Here is a 21,559-nt window from a genome sequence, read left to right on the forward strand (position 1 = left end):
ATGGACTAACCCGGGACTACTATGGACTTTCTTGAATCATAATTGCTGGTAATACTACCTACTGACAAACCCAACTGAAATGGCAGCCTTATACTGTGGATTGGTCAACCCTCTGGAATGAACCACACCACGTGATGGGGGCATCAATTATTTAAAAAATTATAAACTGGGTGGATCAAGCCCTGGATGCTGATTGGCTGAAAGCTGTGGTATATCAGACCGTATACCATGGGTATGACAAAACATTTATTTTTACTGCTCTAAGTACGTTGGTAACCAGTTTATAATAGCAGTAAGGCACCTCAGGGGTTTGTGGTATATGGCCAATATACCACGGCTAAGGGCTGTGTCCAGGCACTCCGCGTTGCGTCCTGCTAGAAAAGCCCTTAGCCATGGTATATTAGCCATATACCACACCTCCTAGGGCCTTATTGCTTAAATATACAATTCAATATTTCATAAATAGCAAATGTAGTGTAAGTTACTTGTATCAAAAACATGTCAAGTATCAGTTCATAAATGGAGGCAATATATAAGATTGTAACATTGGGCACTCATAATTAGAATTTCGTCTTCGCGTCTAGACATCTGGGTTATTTGTCCCGTTTCACTTGCTGTAGTAGTGATGTGGCTCAGAAAGTATCTAATCTTCCACGTCACAGGGAAGTGGGGAACGGACAGCTCGAGAAGGTCTCTGAGCAATTTTACAGATGCCCAAGTAAATAACAGACGCGACATTTGAGGCTATTTTGAAATATAATAAACGTACAGTAAGGTAGCTACGTGTTTATTTCTCTATCGTGTGCGGAAAGATTGGTTTGGGTAATTGTATTCCGAAGATGTTTTGGTATCCATCCACCATTTGCAAGCTAACGCTAGCTGTAATGGATGACAAGCGTTTGAGCTTGCTCAATTTGCAATATCAAAACGTCTAGCTAGTTTACTAGGCTCTGTGAAGTGTTACTGGCATATTGCATTTCTGTTTTTTTAGTGCATGTCACTGATTGAGCTGCGTAATTCGTTAGGCCATTGACTTGTCAATAACTAGCGTACTAGCTAACAGCCGAGGCGGCCTGTGTCAATGAATAACATTAACTAGCTAGTACAAGCTAGCCAACTGACTTGTCTACGTGGATGTGTCGACTAACTACCACATATTTCTTAGCTACAGCTGTGCTGTATTAGAACGCACGAATAGTGTACAATAACTTGAATATGTGAAATAAGCGTGTAATAGCAGCTATGTTTACATTTGTCGGATTATGCATTAACATTACTTGATGGGTACTTCATAGGAATCATCTTAACAGTTCTGTTGATTGGGGTGCTGCAAGAGGGAAGACGATCCATCCGGCAAAATGACAGCCGCAGAGAATGTTTGTTACACTTTGATCAATGTTCCAAATGACTCCGAACCGCCATCCGAAGTCAGTCTCAAAACCGACTTGGGTAAGTATTCTCTGTTGACACTATCTGCTCTGTCAATAGGCACCCCCCCCCCCCCCCCCACACACACACACACATTATCAGTGTGAATAATCTGTGATCAATGTGACTTTAAGAGTAATACAATGTTAATTTTTCCTGATATCAGAAAAAGGAGAGATTAAGGCAAAGACTGAGGCCCTGAAGAAGGTAATCATCATGATACTGAATGGGGAGAAGCTGCCAGGCCTACTGATGACCATCATCCGATTTGTCCTCCCACTTCAAGACCACACCATCAAAAAGCTTCTGCTAGTCTTCTGGGAGATTGTCCCCAAGACGACGCCAGATGGCAAGCTGCTTCAGGAGATGATCCTGGTCTGTGATGCCTACAGAAAGGTATGGTAGCAAGTGTTTTGTCACTGTCTCTGAATGTTAGATGAATTATCTAATTAGCAAAGTATGACGTGGGACTATTACCCTTGAATAAGAGGCATTAAATGTATGTTTATCTGTTTCAGGACCTGCAGCACCCCAACGAGTTCATCCGTGGATCCACCCTGCGCTTCCTGTGCAAGCTGAAGGAGTCTGAGCTGCTGGAGCCCCTCATGCCCGCCATCCGCGCCTGCCTGGAGCACCGCCACAGCTATGTTCGCCGCAATGCTGTCCTGGCCATCTACACCATCTACAGGTACACTTACTGTACTGATACAATACGGAAGGCCCATATGACTGTATATGACCCTTAATGGAGAACATGGCATTTACTTGAGCAATTTTCTTTCCATCTCAGGAACTTTGAAAATCTCATCCCAGATGCCCCTGAGTTGATCCATGATTTCCTTGTGAATGAAAAAGATGCCAGCTGCAAGAGAAATGCTTTCATGATGCTCATTCATGCAGACCAGGTCAATTGCATCTTCACTTTTTTTATTAGAGACCGCTCACCAACATTTTTCTTTGTCTGGGACTAACACTGGTCAATTCCACTGTGCAGGACAGAGCTCTGGATTACCTCAGCACCTGCATTGATCAAGTGCATACATTTGGAGATATTCTCCAGTTGGTCATTGTGGAGCTGATTTACAAGGTGAGTACTTCAGACATTTTCCCACCAGAAAATTCCACTATAAATCTCCAGATATCTGGTCTCCTGTGTGGCGTAACGGTCTAAGGCACTGCATTGCAGTGCTTGAGGCGTCACAACAGACCCGGGTTCGATCCCAGTCTGTCACGGCCGGTGGGGGCTTTACTTGGTTCATTGCGCTCTAGCAACTTCTTGTGTCGTCAGTTGAACAGTGTTTCCTCCGACATATTGTTGCAGCTGGGTTAAGCGGGCGGGTGTTAAGGAGCGCGGTTTGGCGGGTCATGTTTTGGAGGACGCATGACTCGACCTTCGCCTCTACCGAGCCCGTTGGGGGAGTTGCAGCGATGAGACAAGATCGTAAAAGGGAGGTAAAATACCAAAAGGGAGGTAAAATACCAAAATAAATCAAATAAACCTCCAGATATCTCTTTTGAGAAATATGTTTTAAAAAAACACAGGATGTCACATGATGATGTCTGTTTTTCTGTTTCACACGCACTGAGGAAGGAGCAAGCCAAAATGTATGCCAGTGTGTGTGGTCTATTAAGACATGTTGCTATGAGTTAAAGAAAATGAAAACAAAGCTTCAATTGCAAATTATCTCCACGTAAGTACTGGCCTTTTTTTATTTATCGTATCTTGTTTCCTCATGATGTTTAGGTGTGCCATGCTAACCCGTCTGAGCGTGCCCGCTTCATCCGCTGTATCTACAACCTGTTGCAGTCCTCCAGCCCAGCCGTCAAGTATGAGGCAGCTGGCACTCTTGTCACGCTGTCCAGCGCACCCACTGCCATCAAGGTACCCCCTCTCACTTATCTACTTCACAACATGGCACTGCTGTGGATTTTAGTCTGGTATTGTGTGTCTTTCAATGGCATTTGTGTGTTGTTTATTCTAGGCTGCTGCCCAGTGCTACATTGACCTGATCATCAAGGAGAGTGACAACAATGTGAAGCTGATCGTCCTGGATCGTCTGATAGAGCTGAAAGAGCATCCCACTCATGAACGTGTTCTCCAGGTACTCAGACTTCACTGTCATAAATGTTGCTTTTCGTGAACATATCCCATGTTAGGTACCAGTAAGTCTTTGAAGTGTAATAATAACCTGGTTAACATGTCTGTTCTCTGCCCACCCAGGACCTGGTGATGGACATTCTGCGTGTTCTGAGCACGCCTGACCTGGAAGTCCGGAAGAAGACCCTGCAGCTGGCCCTGGACTTAGTCTCATCCCGGAACGTAGAGGAGGTGGGTGTGTCATCCTCAGGACTATCCGCTCCGGTCTCTGTGGACTGTCCGCTCCGGTCTCTGTGGACTGTCCGCTCCGGTCTCTGTGGACTGTCCGCTCCGGTCTCTGTGGACTGTCCGCTCCGGTCTCTGTGGACTGTCCGCTCCGGTCTCTGTGGACTGTCCGCTCCGGTCTCTGTGGACTGTCCGCTCCGGTCTCTGTGGACTGTCCGCTCCGGTCTCTTTCTAAAAGGATGATGATTATTCTAACTAAGGTGTTCATGTGTTTGTGTTCCAGTTGGTGATAGTTCTGAAGAAAGAGGTGATTAAGACCAACAACGTGACGGAGCATGAGGACACTGATAAATTCAGGCAGCTGCTGGTGCGCACCCTCCACTCCTGCAGTGTCCGCTTCCCTGACATGGCGGCCAATGTAATTCCTGTGGTGAGTCTACCTATCTACCCTGTTCACCCGCACAAACCCTGAAATGAAACAAAGCTAAGGTCATTCTGTCGTCTGTGATTGTAATCTAAATGACGTGTGTGCCACTCAGCTGATGGAGTTCCTGAGTGACACTAATGAGGCAGCAGCGGCTGATGTGCTGGAGTTTGTGAGGGAGGCCATTCAGAGGTTCGACAACCTGAGGCCCCTCATCATCGAGAAGATGCTGGAGGTCTTCCACGCCATCAAGACTGTCAAGTAAGACCAAGACTGGCAAGCTTACATATAAATAGAGAATCGCAGGATGCTTTTGGAGAATTACAGATTTTTTTATGCTGACAGCCAATATTTTAAACTGTGTTAGGATCTACAGAGGAGCGCTTTGGATCCTGGGAGAATACTGCAGCACTAAAGAGGACATTCAGAGTGTGATGACAGAAGTGCGCAGATCGCTTGGAGAGGTATGTGTTGTGTTTATGGATTATTAATTCACTTTCAGCGCTCAATACCAGAGTGATACTTGATGCTGGTGACTCATGTCTGTCCCTTTGTTTTCAGATCCCCATAGTAGAGAACGAGATCAAGAAAGAGTCTGGGGAGGGGAAGCCGGAAGAAGAGGTGAGCGCAGCGCCAGCAGCCAAACTGGTGACAGAGATGGGCACCTACGTCACACAGAGCGCCCTCAGCTCCTCCAGACCCTCAAAGAAGGAAGAGGACAGGTAAAATAAATCACCTTTTGTATCTAAAATACATTGTTTCTTAGCTTGCAGTGATTGTCTTTCAGAAGTGAATGATATGACACTCCATGAAACTTTCGTCCCTTTCCCTGTAGGCCTCCTCTCAGGGGCTTCTTGATGGACGGAGACTTCTATGTGGCAGCCTCGTTGGCCACAACCCTGACCAAAGTGGCCCTGCGATATGTCGCCATTGTTCAAGACAAAAAGAGACAAAATGTAAGAATAGAACCTCTCATTATCTTCTGAAACGGTTGTGATTTAGGTGTTCCACGTTCACTCCATTGAAAGTCAATGAAGTGATTCTAATGCTCTCGATCCCTGTGTCCCCTTCAGTCCTTTGTGGCTGAGTCTATGCTGATCATGGCCACCATCCTCCACTTGGGCAAGTCCTCTCTGCCCAAGAAGCCCATCACAGACGACGATGTGGACCGCATCTCGCTGTGCCTCAAGGTGCTGTCCGAGTGCTCGCCCCTCATGAACGACATCTTCAACAAGGAGTGCCGCAAGTCCCTGTCTCACATGCTCGCTGTCAGGCTGGAGGAGGAGAAGCTATCTCAGAAGGTAAGGAGGAGCGCTGGCTCCTAGATTACTAGGCCATAGCTTCCGGTCCACTCTTCTCACTAAACCACTGCCTTCTCCCAGTTCACTCAGCTATACTCTAGTTCTCCCTTCACCTGGCTGCTTATCCATTTGGACACGGCTGGATTGTGTTGCTATGTGCTGATGCTGTTCTGTGCTCTTATCCTTTCTTATCCACAGAAAGAGTCAGAGAAGCGGAACGTGCTGGTGCAGGCAGACGACCCCATTTCCTTTATGCAACTGACGGCCAAGAACGAGACGACCTCCAAGGAGGACCAGTTCCAGCTCAGTCTACTGGCTGCCATGGGAACCACTCTTAAGAAGGAGGCTAATGACCCCATGGCCTCCAAACTCAACAAGGTACACCTACAGGGACCCAGTAGACACACACACACACTGTTCTCTTACAGAATTACAAAGTAGTGTGCCTTTTTGGAAAGTAGATGTGTGTGTGATATACCTCAAGTTGCCAGCAGGTGGCACTGTGTGTCCAACTTGACAGTGAGCCATAGCAACAGAGAAATCAGTGTTTTCTAGGTCTGTTCCACAGGAACAACTATGAAAGAGGGAATTAATATAACATTTCTAGGTTTAGGCAATGGCATGGATTGTATCTCAAGTTTTCATCTTAGCTGTTAGTGTTGTTGAGGTAGTTATTGACGGGTACTCTGTTGTATAACAACAGGTTGGTGAGGACCATGTCATTCTGAGTGTGTGTTGTATTGCAGGTTACCCAGCTGACTGGTTTCTCAGACCCAGTCTATGCGGAGGCCTATGTCCATGTCAACCAGTATGACATTGTGCTGGACGTGCTGGTCGTCAACCAAACCAACGACACCCTTCAGAATTGCACCCTGGAGCTGGCTACATTGGGTGAGGTTCTAGTCTATAGTTCATATGACTATGTGCAGAGTCATACAACCTTACTAAGGGTTGTTTCAGGGCCATCTCTCTTGGTTACCACAGGTAATGTATGTCTAATGCTGATTTCAACCTTTCAATCCAACAGGTGACCTCAAGCTGGTTGAGAAGCCTTCTCCTCTCACTCTGGCACCTCATGACTTTGCCAACATCAAGGCTAACGTCAAAGTGGCGTCCACAGAGAATGGCATCATATTTGGCAACATAGGTAAGAGGATCACTTCTAACTTCTGTCAGTGTACTTGTCATGAAGATGATGTGATGCCAGCCTCCACTCCATGTGTTCGACATCAGTTCTAACATGCATCTGTCGGTCTGTCTCAGTGTATGACGTATCAGGAGCTGCCAGCGACAGGAACTGCGTGGTCCTCAGTGACATCCACATTGACATCATGGACTACATCCAGCCAGCCTCGTGCACAGACGCAGAGTTCAGACAGATGTGGGCCGAGTTTGAGTGGGAGAATAAGGTACTACCGCTAGATAAGAGAACTGTCCATATTTGGTTTTGTTTTGTTAGTGTGTTCAGTGGATGATCGTAATAACACTGTTTATTCTAGGTGACAGTGAACACCAACATTGCAGACCTGAACGAGTACCTCCACCACATCCTCAGCTCCACCAACATGAAGTGCCTGACCCCAGAGAAGGTACAGTAGTTATGGAATATGGCAGTTTGAACTACATCAATAGGACAATGATGATAATGTATAGAACACAATTGATTTAAACCTGGCAGATAGGAAGGTTAATGAGTGGAAGTTCTCAGAGCGTGTAACTTTTCTGCTACTGCTATTTTTTTTACGGTGTTAGGATTTGATTTATAAATGGCTTTTTATAATTATCTGATTGAATCAATCCATTGGAAAAGAAAAGGGTACCCTGCGAGATACAGGCAAAATGTACCTATTTTCTACAATTCTTCATCAGTCCACTGATGGATTTAGACAATTAAGATGACAATGACTCTCTATTGTAATAGCCCTATCTTCAGCAAACCCATCACATTCCTAGAGGACCAATCGGACTCCTACTGCTGTGTCAAATAGGTAGGAATGCATGTGATGCTCACTTACTCCACCTTGTCTGTCCTTATATCCAGGCACTTTCAGGCTTCTGTGGCTTCATGGCTGCCAACCTGTATGCCCGCTCCATATTCGGTGAAGACGCCCTGGCCAACGTTAGCATTGAGAAGCCCATCCACCTGGGTCCTGATGCCCCTGTCAACGGACACATCCGCATCCGGGCCAAGAGCCAGGTGAGAAATTCACTCCCCACTCAAATTGCATCCCAAAATGCACCCTATTCCCTATATAGTGTACTACTTTTGGAAATAGGTTGCCATTTGGGATGCTGAGATAGTGCAAGTAGTAATGATATAATAATGCAAATATCGGGGTGGAATTGTTTATTAAAGACTATACATTGCAAGTAACACTTCCTCTCTCTCCACAGGGTATGGCGTTGAGTCTGGGTGACAAGATCAACCTTTCCCAGAAAAAAACATCTGCATAAAGTGAACTGAAGTCCAACTGAGAACTCCACATCACTGGACAAGATTCATCTGCAAAGAAATGTGTGCTTTCTGCTAGTCCTCTCTCTTCTATCTGTCTCTGGCCATAAAGCCATAAAAATAGTTTTATGGCCATTTGCTTAAGTACTGTTCTATGTGTGTATGAGAGATGGTTTTACACCTCCTGTGTCAGGAAGAAACTCCCTCTTACTGTGCTCCAAGTGATATCCCTGGCCTATCTTTCATTTTCAATAAAACATGACATATATAACAAAACATACTCCCAACATTTTTCAGACAATGGGCTGTTTGCGTGTTCAGTCTTTCTTTACTTACTCTAAGGGAACGTGAGGTAGGAGAAACTGCCGATCCACCACCCCTTAACTAAGCTGTTGCCAAAAGTTATGACAGTAAAGTTAAATGCAATGTCATAAGACTTTAAACCATGAAATATGGATGCAGTTTGAATGCACATTCCATCCACTACGGCTGTGTTTACACAGGCAGCCCAATTCTGATATTTTTGCTACTAATTGGTATTTTGACCAATCAGATCGGTCTTTTACCAATAATTGGGCAACATATCATAATTGGGCTGCCTACCTGATCTCATGTCCCATTATTGTCTTTACACTACAGATAATGACTCATCAAAGTGGTTCTTGTATCAGATGCACGCAAATTCCTTGAAAGTAAAACTACTTTCAAGTTTGTGGAGAAAAGGTATTGCTTCTGTAAATTGCAAGTAATTGCATCAATGAAGTGAAAATGAATGTCAGATCCCACATTTCTAATCATACAAATGTAGAGTGAATACAATTAACATGCAATATGAGGGAAGTCTTTGCCAAGTATTGAAATGGTGTAATGATGAAAGCTCAGCATCAAGTCAAAATCCTTTCTCAATTTCTAATCACAATCACACACATTTACATTGCTTTGACTGCCTTCTCCACCTCACCATTATATAAAAGTTCACCAGTGGAATAGATACTGAAAAGTTCCCTCTCTTCTTGGAAAGGAAATTACATCACGTTTTGCCTTGTGTGGGAAGATTTAGAATTTGAGCACTTCATGCACATCTTCTGAATTTGATGCTGCCATTTCCATTTGAATCTCATATTGAGAGACAGGCATGCTTAAAGGCCTCATTACTGTGAAATGATGACTGATTGTAAGAAAAACACGATTTTAGGCCGATAGTGAAGAGTTCAGACTGTAACAAACAAAACCCATGATGACTCATTAGGTCCTAAGTCCTCATCTCACCCTAAAAGCTGAAGACATAAAACACTACACAGAATAGTTATCAGGGAGAAATTATGAATATTCAGTGATTCACATTTTTCCAGTGATTCACATATTTTTCTTAAACTTCCTGTTCTTGTGTGGTATCACAATGACTGACTGGAAAGAAGAGACCCAAACAACGCAGTAAATCAACAAGATTTTTTCCATTACAAATATATCTCCACTTTTGCAACCCAGAACTCCCCTTTAGCCTCACCTTTTTAACTTTGTCTACATAAGGATTTCAGGGCTGTAAATATCCCAGAGGTACAGAGCCATTAAGTGACCTAACATACTGAACAGGCCATATTTCCTGAGGAGCGGAGGGACTCCTTTTGTTCCTCTCCTACCCCACAGGCTGTGTGGACTGGGATTTCAGCAGTTCATTGAAATTCCTCAAATGCCTCTGGCGTTACGTTGCAGAGTGGGAGTCAATTGGAATTTGTTCATTCAGGAGTCTAAAATATAACATCTTGCTGAACGGCCCTCCTGGGAGAGGACAGGGAGAAAATTAAGGAAAATCATATCTACTGTTGTATTAAAAAAACAAATATACTGAACAAAAATATAAATGCAACATGCAACAATTTCAACGATTTTGCTGAGTTACAGTTCATATAAGGAAATCAGTCAATTGAAGTAAATTCATTAGGCCTTAATCTATGGATTTCACATGACTGGGTAGGGGCACAGCAATGGGTGGGCCTGGGAGGGCATAGGCCCACCCACTTGGGAGCCAGGTCCTGGGCTGGCGTGGTTACACGTGGTCTGCGATTGTGAGGCCGGTTGGACATACTGCCAAATTCTCTAAAACGACGTTGGAGGTGGCTTACGGTAGAGAAATAAACATTAATTTCTCTGCCAACAGCTCAGGTGGACATTCCTGTAGTCAGCATGCCAATTGCACCCTCCCTCAAAACTTGAGACATCTGTGGCATTGTGTTGTGTGACAAAACTGCACATTTTAGAGTGGCCTTTTATTCTCCCCAAGACAAGGTGCACCTGTGTAATGATCATGCTGTTTAATCAGCTTCTTGATATGCCACATCTGTCAGGTGGATGGATTATCTTAACAAAGGATAAAATGCTCACTAACAGGGATGTAAACAAATTTGTGATAAATAAGCTTTCTGTGCTTTTGGAAGATTTTGGGGATCTTTTATTTTAGCTCATGAAACATGGGACCAACACCTTGTTGAGTTTATATTTTTGTTCAGTGTACATATATAAACACATGCACCAGTATTGCATAAAGTATTGCTACACGCTGGCTGGGGGCTATAAAACATTTAGGTCCTTCCAGAAGCTCAGATATAGACCCACTTGTGTAGGTCACCAAGATCACTGTGGTCACGTATGTATGCCATGCTACAGAATAGCAGAACTCAGTCAGCCCTGACGCTCTAACAAACACACACACTTTAAGTGCCTTTGTGTGAAAGCTCTCACTCTGGGGGCCTTGATATTGGCCAAAGGTGTCTGTGAGGTCAGCGCTCCACAGCTGTGAAAACAGACAGTGCCAAGAAGCAGCATATCTTCCGATTTTTTAAGGTATTGAATGGAAATTAGCCAAAAGCAATCCCTCCAGGCCAGACTAAACTTGTCTTTCCCACTAAAATGATGTGCTACTTGGAAGATAGGCTTATTGATCATCCAGACCATCAGAGATTAATGATAGCTGAAAGTATGAAATCCATTACAATCACCATCCATCCATGTGTGAGCTGGATGGTGGATACTGTTAATTACATTAACATGGACATTAATACTACATGACCTTATTGTAGCCTATTGAGGATAGTCTGTGCTAGGCCAAAATGAATCCTTATAAATTACAATTTTGTTGAATAATCTCAACCTTATTCTGTTCTAAATAGCACAGCACTTAAAGAAAGGAATGGTAAACCCTACCTGAAAGGAACATAGATCATAAAATGAGTATTCTACAATGGTAATATTTAAATGCCCCTTTAGTCCATGCTACTCATGAGAAGTAAAGTGCCCCTAGCGACGGACATTTGTATTGGACTAACTGATCACTCCTTTCTGTTTCACATCTTAAAAACGCAGTGGTTAGCAACGCTGTTGAGGGCGTATGGACTCGGTCGCCCGTAGCTCAGTGAGCAGCAGCGATAATTCCTCTAGTCTGGAACGGATTGTAGACGCGGTTATCGTTTCAGTCTATTTAGGCTCGCGATTTTCTTTCGTTCCATTTTTCAACTGAAGGCCTTTCACTGAAAAGTGGGTGTCTCTGCTACTGGTGTTCAGACAGCGGCGAGTGCAGAAGTGTGTCCTCGATGGCAGGGTGGAAGGACGGTTCGGTGCAGGAGAAGTATCGACTGGTTGTGGTTGGAGGTGGTGGTGTCGGGAAGTCAGCCTTAACTATACAATTTATCCAGGTTAGTAAATAGTCGGCCGTTTCTCCAGCCACTTTGTACGGAATGTTTGGGAATCTGGAGGGAGGCTGGCTGAGCTGTTGCGAATGGGGACCCTACAAGCGTATGATGGGGTTTAGTTCATTTTCTTCTCGCAATAGTGGGCTACAGTCGCCGAGGCCTGTTTAGCACAAAACATATTCTGTAAAAACACTTGAAATTGTGTCAGATAAAAAATTAACTTTAAGCCTATTTGTCAATACAATGAATAACAGGCCAATGGACAGTAATTGTGGAAGAAATAGTGAAGAAATAGTCTCACAATTGTGATTTAGGTTGAACTCTGATTTAAGACTATAACCTAAGTATTATAACATTGAGCTACTTGTACAGCCTACTGCTGTTATTTGAGTGTTGTAAATTCTTCGAGTGGTTTGACTTGATATTGCATTAGACCTATTTATTTCTTATTATATATAGCCTTTACTACATCATATGTCTCAAAATGTTAAATCGACTAATTCAAAGTTCATAAAACAATTTGGTCAAACAGGCTTTCATCTGTCCTATTTCGTGTTTTTTAGCAATTAGAAAATACTTATTTGCAAACTTGAGTTGTCAACATCTCTCTGTTGTTTTGTAGCTATATTTGGGTGGATAGTCCTACCCAGTGCTGCGCTACATCAGTCTACAATTCTTGGCTACAATGTAACACGTCGTTCAGAACTTCTGGGCCTGCTGTGCTTGAAAGCGTAAATCTGAAACAAAACTCCTATGTAAACTCACATTGAACAGGCACATTGAACGTATTTTCCATCATACCCATTAGGTGCAGTATTGACAAATCTATTGCCTACCATTTTTATTCATGTAGCCCATGTTCATTATCAGACATTGAATATGCCGATTGAATAGCCTAATAACGGTTTAGCCAACAGACTATCTAACCTACATTTGGATCAAAAAAATCTAGGTGAATCGGCCTAGGATATAAAGACATTCCTACACATCCATAACTGTAAGCATATTAATTACAAATAATATCCCTACATGTATGCCTTTCTCTAACCTTGATGTCATGTGTGAATCTTATCAGTTTTCATGATCAATCCCATTTGTTGCTCAAACAGTTGCAGAGCAATGACAGCTGCTGCTAAAGACAGTTGTTGTTCAAGCCAATGACCCAAGCAGCCATTGCCCAGCCACAGTTGTCCTTTATAGCCTTGTCAATGGCATTCCAACACACACAGTGTGTTGTCCATAGGTACACACACATTTAACTCTTTGTCTTTCCCTTTTCACTGGCAAAACCTTTATATTCACAGGTAGTTTCTTTCTGAAGGTGCACATAAAGATGTAACTGAGAATGAGTGGACACGCTTTGGAATCCTCTTTGTGTCTTCAGGAGTCTATAATGCCAGGTCCTAATTCCAGGAGACTAGACTGGGGGTGGGCAGCTGCATGTCTAAAGTGACTGAGACAATAGTGGGGCAGTCAGCAGCACGTGCCGCTTGGGGCTTTTGTTGTGATCTGAAGGTCTATTAATGTTTCAGAAAGCTCATTAAATGTATACCATAGATATTGGTCAGATCAGATTACTGTGCCACGGTTCAGCCATTCTGACCCTATTTTTCTTTGGAATGGAGCGGTAGGCTAAGTATTGTATACACACTTCAAAGTACTTTAGTATTTTTAGCAAATACTTGAGTTTTGGTCCAAACAAGGAAACATGCACCGTTGACTTGTTCCAATAGGGATAGGGAACAGTAGACCTCAGTACAAGTTCATTATTACAGTGTAATGAGACAGTAATGTGATTAATAATGTGATATGAAAATATTAATACTGATAGGACAGTAACACCAAGATAATAATAGACTGGTTATTACATTTTGTTTTCTCAACAAGATTGTTGTTTGTCAAAAAGATGACTAGAATATAGGGTAGGTAGGAGAATACTTTATGCAGCTCAGCGATCAGCAGTTCACAGATATTTTCTGGATGATTGCTTTGTCATGGCAACAGTGCCTTTGGAGCCTTTAGTTGAAACTTGCAGGTCAGTCTGCACTCACTAAAGAACATTCATTTGGGAAATAAGACTATTTTTTTCTATGCACTTAGCATTTCAGAATGTGTCCAATCCAGTCTTGAGCAACACTCTTCGTTCCTCTTTATAATAACCGTACCACAACTGTGTTCATTGTGAATAGAGCTAACATTAATAATATGCATGTCAATCTCCCCTGGCTCAAAGTGGAGGAGAGATTGACTTCATCACTACTGGTATTTGTGAGAGGTATTGACATGTTGAATGAACCGAGCTGTCTGTTTGAACTATGCATACCCCTGCTCTTGACACCCATGCATACCCCACAAGACATGCCACCAGAGGTCTCTTCACAGTCCCCAAGTCAAGAGCAGACTATGGGAGGCGCACAGTACTACATAAAGCCATGACTACATGGAACTCTATTCCACATCAAGTAACTTAAGCCAGCAGTAAATTTAGATTTAAAAAACAGATAAAAATACACCTTATGGAACAGCGGGGACTGTGAAGCAACACAAACATAGACACATGCATACAAACACACGATAACATATGCACTATACACACATGCACACATGGATTTTGTGTTATATATATGTGGTAGTAGAGTAGAGGCCTGAGGGCACACACTTAATATGTTGTGAAATCAGTTATTAATATATTGTAATGTTTTTAAAATGTATAACTGCATTAATTTTGCTGGACCCCAGGAAGATGGGGATCCATAATAAATACAAATACAAAATAGCGGTATAACATAATAATGTGAAACCATATCTTTTAGATGAGCATCAACCTCTTATCTGTCCCTTGACATATCCAAAATGCAAAGGAATTCCCCATATATACAGTATGTCAAATCTGTGAGAAATGAGTGCAGTATTAATGGCCTAAATGCTCTACATGCATAGTCTATAGCAGGGTTCCCCAACTGGTGGCCCGCTTGTTGAACTTAAGAGAATGTAAAAACACCAGGAAATCAGCTCCAAGTGATTTTAATTTTGGAATTATTTTCCAAAGTATTCTCATACATAATAGAGAGATATATGTGATTGTATACAAATGTAAGCAAGGCTTGAAATTATTATGTTTTAGTCAAATATTCTATCTGTTTGGGCTTCTTGCGGTCAATTTGCAGTCTACAAATGATTTGTAACTATGTTCCGGACCCCTGAACATCTGCTCAAGAAAGAATCGGCCCACGGCTGAATCTAGTTGATGATCCCTGGTCATAGGCTCTGCATCCTCACCCAGCCCAAGCAATTTGATCCAAGATCTAAACCACAGCACTTGGAGGGTGGGATGGGATGTCACTCACCCTGTGCCTGCCTGCCCATGGCCCAGCCAGAGCCCCGAGCTGAGAGAGAAAGGGCCAGGGGTCTTTCAGACAGTGCTGTGGGAGAACACACATACCTTAGTAGCATGTTACAGCAGGTCAATATCATGGGCAGTGTGTGGGGGACTCAGTGACATACTGCCTGGCCCTGCAGCATTTAGGTTTCTTATGTTTTATTTGTGCACCATTGCAGCTGGCCAAACAAGTGCTTGAGCTTAGTAACCAATATCACTGGGTGATTCATAGCCCCTATAAAGACAAAGGAAGTTATATACTTGAATGAGCACCATTATAGTGTTTTATGCCTACCCTTTGGCTGTCAATTTGCTATTCACCTTGTAGGCAAGATCTAGTCAAAATTGTAGTTGTTGTAGATGGTGTGTTGACTGCATTCATTTTCTTGTTTCTTTTGTATATGTCTGTGGATGTAAAGAAAAATAAATGTAATTTGGTAATGTGTAGGATGTTGACAACATGGAAAGCGCCTACATCCTATTAGAGTTTTCTAGAAGTTGGCTGCCAGGGGAAAAGCCTCACAGCTGGCTGTTGAGTCCAGGCTTTCCCATCCAGATCTGTGGAGGGGTGGAGGGTCGGTTGGGGTGGGGAACGGAGGGTTGTCTGAGTCATGTTGGGTTAATGACCATGGAACAGCCGGAATCAGCGCCTTTGGAAAAGGAAGTCCCTCCACTCCTGTTCATTTTCTATGGACCTCCTAGATTTGTATGGGAAAACATGAGCCGCAGCCTGCCTAACTGGCTGGGTTTGTGGGTGTGATTGTGTGTGGTAGTGTATACTTGATGAAATCAGATAAGATTGACTGGTGAAAAAAAACCTGCCACCCTTTTTACAGTAAAGGGATTACAGAGATACATTTGAAAATATAGAGAAATGTAAAGCTTCTATCCTATTAAGCATATTGGCCTTATTTGAGTGGGATGAAAAAAATACTTTCTTGGCTCAGTAACCACAACAGTTTTTATGCGAGTAAAGTCATACCTTATAAAAAAAATCATGACAGCTGTGATGGAAACAGGACGTTTCGGTAAAATTTTATAAATGTCGACAGATCATTTGTTTGTGCGACATGGTGGGATCTTTTTGTGTCTGTAAAATGAATTATGCGAGAAATGGCGGTGAAAACGCCTTTATGCGCAAATATGGAGTTTATTAGGCTACAGACAAAATAAGTTATGAACTTCACAGGGTAGTGAAAGTGCACAATGATCTTGATGCTCCTTTCCAATAAATATCGAGGGTCTTATTCTGGTGACATGATGATCGATGCTTGTCTGCCTTTTGACAAATAAAGATATTCTCGCTCTTATCCATAATAATCTCATCATGTTGACTAGCCTACCCGCACAGCCTACCCGCACAGCCTACCCGCACAGCCTACCCGCAATGTATCTGCGAGCTGTTGGCTAGAACGCACGTGCCAAGACCAGAGTAGGCACATTTGCTATTTAACGCAACAGTTTTTGTGACAAAACTATCGGTAGAGTTGGAAATGCGATGGAAACATTGACGTTTTTTTTTTTATTCGGTACAAGAAAACTTAAGCGTGCACTACGTCATCACGCACTGATTTTTATCTGCAACAAGTCAATTTGGTGGAAACACACCACTAGTGGGAAAATGTGCATATTTTCTTGATGCGGATTTTAGAATATTCTCATGAAAATCTGTTGCCAATTGAATGGAAACCTAGCTACTGAAACCATTGGGGTGTATACTAGACTAGTCACACAATGTGAGGGTCCTTTTACAGTGCAGGGAGGATGATGTCACTCTACAATAACAGAGTGACAGGGCAGGCAGGTCATCCCCACTGGGAGTAGGTGAAATAAAGACACAGCCAAGCCAGTGAGTGGAATGGCAGAGAGGTGACATAACATTGAGTCATCAGACAAAAGTTTTGGAACACAGTGTTATTTAACATGACGTCTGTGAGCCAACAGACGGAAAACATGACTCAGTGTGGTGGGATTCAAGTAATTTGGTCACATATCTAATGTCACTCATCTGTTTGGCCGATTGTATGAACAACATTTCTGCTATGGTTCCTTTGTGGAAGTTATCATTAGCAACCATGGCACCTGTGGGAGTCAAATGCTATCGTCTCGCCAGACTGGATGACAGAGTAGTGAAGCATGGTGTTGCACGAACACACAGCTGCTAATATTAGCCCTTATCACTGGTTCTCTTTCATTTCTGCTGGAGTTGACTCCCTGCTGTGTGATTCAGTGGGAGAGCGCAGTATCCAGCCTGATAGTCATGAAGTATTAGATACAGACCAGTATGATCAGAGGTTAAAGACACCTAAACAGTGAATACTTAAGTGCTCTTTCTTTCGCTCTCTCTCGCTCTCTCTACCCCCTCTTTCTCCTCTCTCTCGCTCTCTCGCTCATTCTGAGCATGGTTTTGATTACTGAGATGAGGTAATTTAGGAGGAATGTTGCTGCTCTGGGTTCTAATTGAATAAATACAGATTAAGCAAGTGGGCGGTCTTTCCTGGGCATTTGCAGGCAAGGTGTGTGTGTGTGTGTGAGTGAGTGTGTGAGTGAGTGATGGGGGTTGGGGGATTGTTTCATGCACATTTCTCTGAAATAGACGCAGCGGGCTAAGTAAAGTGTTTGCAGCAGTGGTGATGGGGGTGTGCATTCCCACAAACCCAGGACAAGGTGGCTGAATCCCAGGCGGTGTGGAAACTACCAAGACCAGCACACTTTAAACCTATTTTTGGACATAGGCAGTGTTGTAGCATTCTATCTAGCTTGGTGATACGTCACATACCATATACCACTGATATAGAGGGCCAACAAATCCATTTTGGTTTGAGCTGGTTTTTCATTTCCTTTGAGGGAGTTGGTAACCCCACACATTTAGCTGTGTGTGTGTGTGTGTGTGTGTTTGGTAATGCTTCCAAGGTGGGTGATGAGGGAACATTGTTGGTTTTGTTCTTCAGGAGGGTCACCTGTTGATTTCTCACAGAGCTGGCTCGTTGACTGAGCGTTCCTGTGAAGTGAACCACTCTCAGAGCTCAGAGCAGGGAAGTAGTTTTCACAGCACTTCATTCTGAGCCACTAAAACAACAACTCTCCTGCTTACAGACCAAAAAAGTCCCGTAGAAGTCATTTTCCCAATGCCATTTGGGTGTTGACAGAGGGAAATGTATTAATTTTCTAACTGAAATGTTATGATTTGATGACCATGTTATAATGACCATACACATTCCTGTGAATGTATTTGTATGATAGTTTTGAGTGCATGCTGCAGCACAATGTTTGCACAACATTGTAACTATGTTTAGTTCTTAAAGACTCGAGGGTTAAGAGATAACATTGAAAGTATTTTGGTTTTGAATGACACAAGTCTGTGATGGTCTCTTACCCTAAAGCAGGGGTCCCCAATTAGATTCAGCCGTGGGACGATTATTTTCTTGAGTGGAGGGTCAGGGGGGCCGGAACATCATTATAAATAATTTAAAATCACTTTGAGCTGATTTCCTGGTGATTTTACAGTATTTAATGTCCAAAAACAAAATGTATTTATTCTTTGCTCAGAACTTGGGGTGCCAAATAAAATCGGCCGAATTTCACCTGCGGTCCGCCTATTGGGGAACCCTGCTCTAAAGGATAAGGAATGATGTAATACCAGTCTGTAACTTGATATTAGATTGAGTCTGAATAAAAACCCTATGGGGATCTAATCACAATGAAACCCATTCAGCAGGTCTTGCAGTTGGTGTCTGTGTACCCAAAGACTGATGTGATGTTATTCTGAGCAAAGATCAGGTTTATTATTGGTGTATCATTAGACTGGGAGGTGGTCAGGTTTCTCTACTATCTTTGTTTCTGTCCAAACATCTAGCATTTGTACCTCAATAGGCAGAACATAGTTACATAGTAATGCTGATCATAACATGGTACATTTAAATAAGATCAGTTCAATGATGAGGGAACAGTGCCCATGGTCCGTGTGGTAAAGAATAAGGCAGGAGACCAACTCTGACTATGCTCTTTTAAAAAGTTTATGGAGGACCACTTCCTTGTTGCCTGGGTAACAGACCAGAACCTGGCACAGTGCCATGGGTCAGACCAACAACATGTCTCGCTCCCTGAGCAGGGGGGTCTACTAGCACTGACTTTGCTGATAACCTCTTTATTGAGGGAAAATGTACTTGCCATGACTGTGATATGTGGTCTCGTCTAGCTCACCCTAAAAGCACCAACATACTGTATTTCGACCCTTAAAAGCACCAAAAGGGGTCATTTTTTACCCCAAATTGGAAATGATGACAAAACGATACTTTCTGTCAAACAGTAACACTTTTAATTTTATTCACCTTTTGTAACACAAGTAAATTGTTTAAATTCCCCAAATAAGCATATATTTTAACATTTTCACACATTTATAGCCAAGTTATTCATTAAGTGGTGTTTCTGTGATACTCCGAGGCTGAGAAATTGGCGATTGAGCTAATCTGACATACCGGTATGACCTAAGATGGCCACCGGTATGGCCGTTCTAGGCGATATGGGCACCGGTGTCATCAGACTTTTAGGTCTAACTTTGGAACGCTATGGGCTATAAACTCGTTTCCAATTGCATCTGAAAGATGACTCTCAACTTGGTATGGAGACATTGGCTGGAATCTAAATGTATTTAAATGTTTCAGTTATTTATTAGTTGTACTGGTTTCCACACCCTCCCCCCCAAGGCCTCATATAATATTTTCTTCATTTTTACTATTTTCTACATTTTAGAATAAAGCTATGAAATAACACATATGGAATCATGTAGTAACCAAAAAAGTGTTAAACAAATCAAAATATTTACATTTACGTCATTTAGCAGACGCTCTTATCCAGAGCGACTTACCGGAGCAATTAGGGTTAAGTGCCTTGCTCAAGGGCACATCGACAGATTTTTCACCTAGTCAGCTCGGGGATTAGAACCAGCGACCTTTCGGTTACTGGCACTACGCTCTTAACCACTAAGCTACCTTTATGTTTGAGATTCTTCAAATAGCCACCCTTTGCCTTGATGACAGCTTTGCACACTCTTGGCATTCTCTCAACCAGCTTCACCTGGAATGCTTTTCCAACAGCCTTGAAGGAGTTCCCACATATGCTGAGCACTTGTTGGCTGCTTCTCTGTGGCCCGACTCATCCCAAACCATCTCAATTTGATTGAGGTCGGGGAATTGTGGAGGCCAGGTCATTTGATGCAGCACTCCATCACTCTTCTTCTTGGTAAAATAGCCCTTACACACCCTGGAGTTGTGTTGGGTCATTGTCCTGTTGAAAAACAAATGATAGTTCCATTAAGCCCAAACCAGATGGGATGGCGTATCGCTGCAGAATGCTGTGGTAGCCATGCTGGTTAAGTGTGCCTTGAATTATATATAAATCACAAACAGTGTCACCAGCAAAGCACCCCCACACCATAACACCTCCTCCTCCATGCTTTACGGTGGGAAATACACATGCGGAGATCATCCGTTCACCCACACCGCGTCTCACAAAGACATGGTGGTTGAAACCAAAAATCTCAAATTTGGACTCCAAACCAAAGGACACATTTCCACCGGTCTGAAATTGCACTCACTAAACTGTAAGTCGCTCTGGATAAGAGCATCTGCTAAATGACAAAAAAAAAAATAATAAAAATAATAATAATGTAAAAATTGTCTAATGTCCATTGCTCGTGTTTCTAGGCCCAAGCAAGTCTCTTGCTTGGGCCTCAAGTCTCTTCTTCTTAACCCTAATTGCTCCTGTAAGTCGCTCTGGATAAGAGCGTCTGCTAAATGACTCAAATGTAAATGTAAATGTTATTGGTGTCCTTTAGTAGTGGTTTCTTTGCAGCAATTCGACCATGAAGGCCTGATTCACGCAGTCCCCTCTGAACAGTTGATGTTGAGATGTGTCTGTTACTTGAACTCTGTGAAGCATTTATTTGGGCTGCAATTTCTGAGGCTGGTAACTCTAATGAACTTATCCTGTGTAGCAGAGGTAACTCTGGTCTTCCATTCCTGTGGCAGTCTTCATGAGAGACAGTTTCATAATAGCGCTTGATGGTTTTTGCGACTGCACTTGAAGAAACTTTCAAAGTTCTTGAAATTTTCCAGAGTGACTGACCTTCATGTCTTAAAGTAATGATGGACTTTTATTTATCTTTGCTTATTTGAGCTGTTCTTGACATAATATGGACTTGGTCTTTTACCAAGTAGGGCTATCTTCTGTATACCCCCACTACCTTGTCACAACACAACTGATTGGCTCAAACGCATTAAGAAGGAAAGAAATTCCACAAATTAACTTTTAAGAAGGCACACCTGTTAATTGAAATGCATTCCAGGTGACTACCACATGAAGCTGGTTGAGAGAAGAGTGTGCAAAGCTGTCATCAAGGCAAATGGTGGCTATTTGAAGAATCTCAAATATAAAATATATTTTGATTTGTTTAACACTTTTGGTTACTACATGATTCCATATGTGTTATTTCATAGTGTTGATGTCTTCACTATTATTCTACAATGGAAAAAATTGTAAAAATAAAGGGTTCTAAATCTTTGGAC

At 42.7% G+C, this 21,559-nt stretch overlaps 2 protein-coding genes across 3 annotated transcripts in view; both read left to right on the plus strand.

Annotated features, from left to right (window-relative positions):
* The first annotated feature begins 646 nt into the window (after window positions 1-646).
* Window positions 647-8,208, plus strand: copb1 (COPI coat complex subunit beta 1). Of its 2 annotated transcripts, none has more exons than XM_084154631.1 (22): window positions 647-718; window positions 1,296-1,449; window positions 1,595-1,824; window positions 1,947-2,116; window positions 2,219-2,333; window positions 2,423-2,515; window positions 3,173-3,310; window positions 3,411-3,530; window positions 3,650-3,757; window positions 4,035-4,181; window positions 4,291-4,436; window positions 4,543-4,639; window positions 4,737-4,897; window positions 5,011-5,131; window positions 5,249-5,476; window positions 5,675-5,854; window positions 6,223-6,367; window positions 6,504-6,623; window positions 6,740-6,885; window positions 6,976-7,065; window positions 7,518-7,673; window positions 7,871-8,208. In XM_084154631.1, exons 2-22 carry the CDS (start codon window positions 1,359-1,361, stop codon window positions 7,928-7,930), a joined length of 2,862 nt encoding a protein of 953 aa, XP_084010757.1. In that variant the 5' UTR covers window positions 647-718; window positions 1,296-1,358; the 3' UTR covers window positions 7,931-8,208. The 2 variants fall into 2 exon arrangements, with proteins under 2 accessions (XP_084010757.1, XP_084010756.1); XM_084154630.1 differs by having other exon boundaries at window positions 654-775.
* A 3,063-nt stretch (window positions 8,209-11,271) lies between these two features.
* rras2 (RAS related 2) overlaps window positions 11,272-21,559 on the plus strand; it is a 36,236-nt gene continuing 25,948 nt past the window's right edge. Inside the window, exon 1 of the mRNA XM_084154748.1 lies at window positions 11,272-11,617. Within this exon, the coding sequence (XP_084010874.1) occupies window positions 11,516-11,617 (102 nt within the window). The 5' untranslated portion in view covers window positions 11,272-11,515. The remainder of the gene's footprint in view (window positions 11,618-21,559) is intronic.

The sequence above is a fragment of the Coregonus lavaretus genome (genome assembly GCF_964263955.1).
Source record: "Coregonus lavaretus genome assembly, chromosome: 37".
In the NCBI taxonomy this organism is placed as follows: Eukaryota; Metazoa; Chordata; class Actinopteri; order Salmoniformes; family Salmonidae; genus Coregonus; species Coregonus lavaretus.

Coding starts and splice junctions, on each gene's coding strand:
- copb1 (XM_084154631.1), top strand. CDS start 1,359: ATGACAGCCGCAGAGAATGTTTGTTACACTTTGATCAATGTTCCAAAT. Junction 5,477..5,674: donor AGGAGAAGCTATCTCAGAAG/GTAAGGAGGAGC, acceptor TCTTATCCACAG/AAAGAGTCAGAGAAGCGGAA. Junction 7,674..7,870: donor GCATCCGGGCCAAGAGCCAG/GTGAGAAATTCA, acceptor CTCTCTCCACAG/GGTATGGCGTTGAGTCTGGG.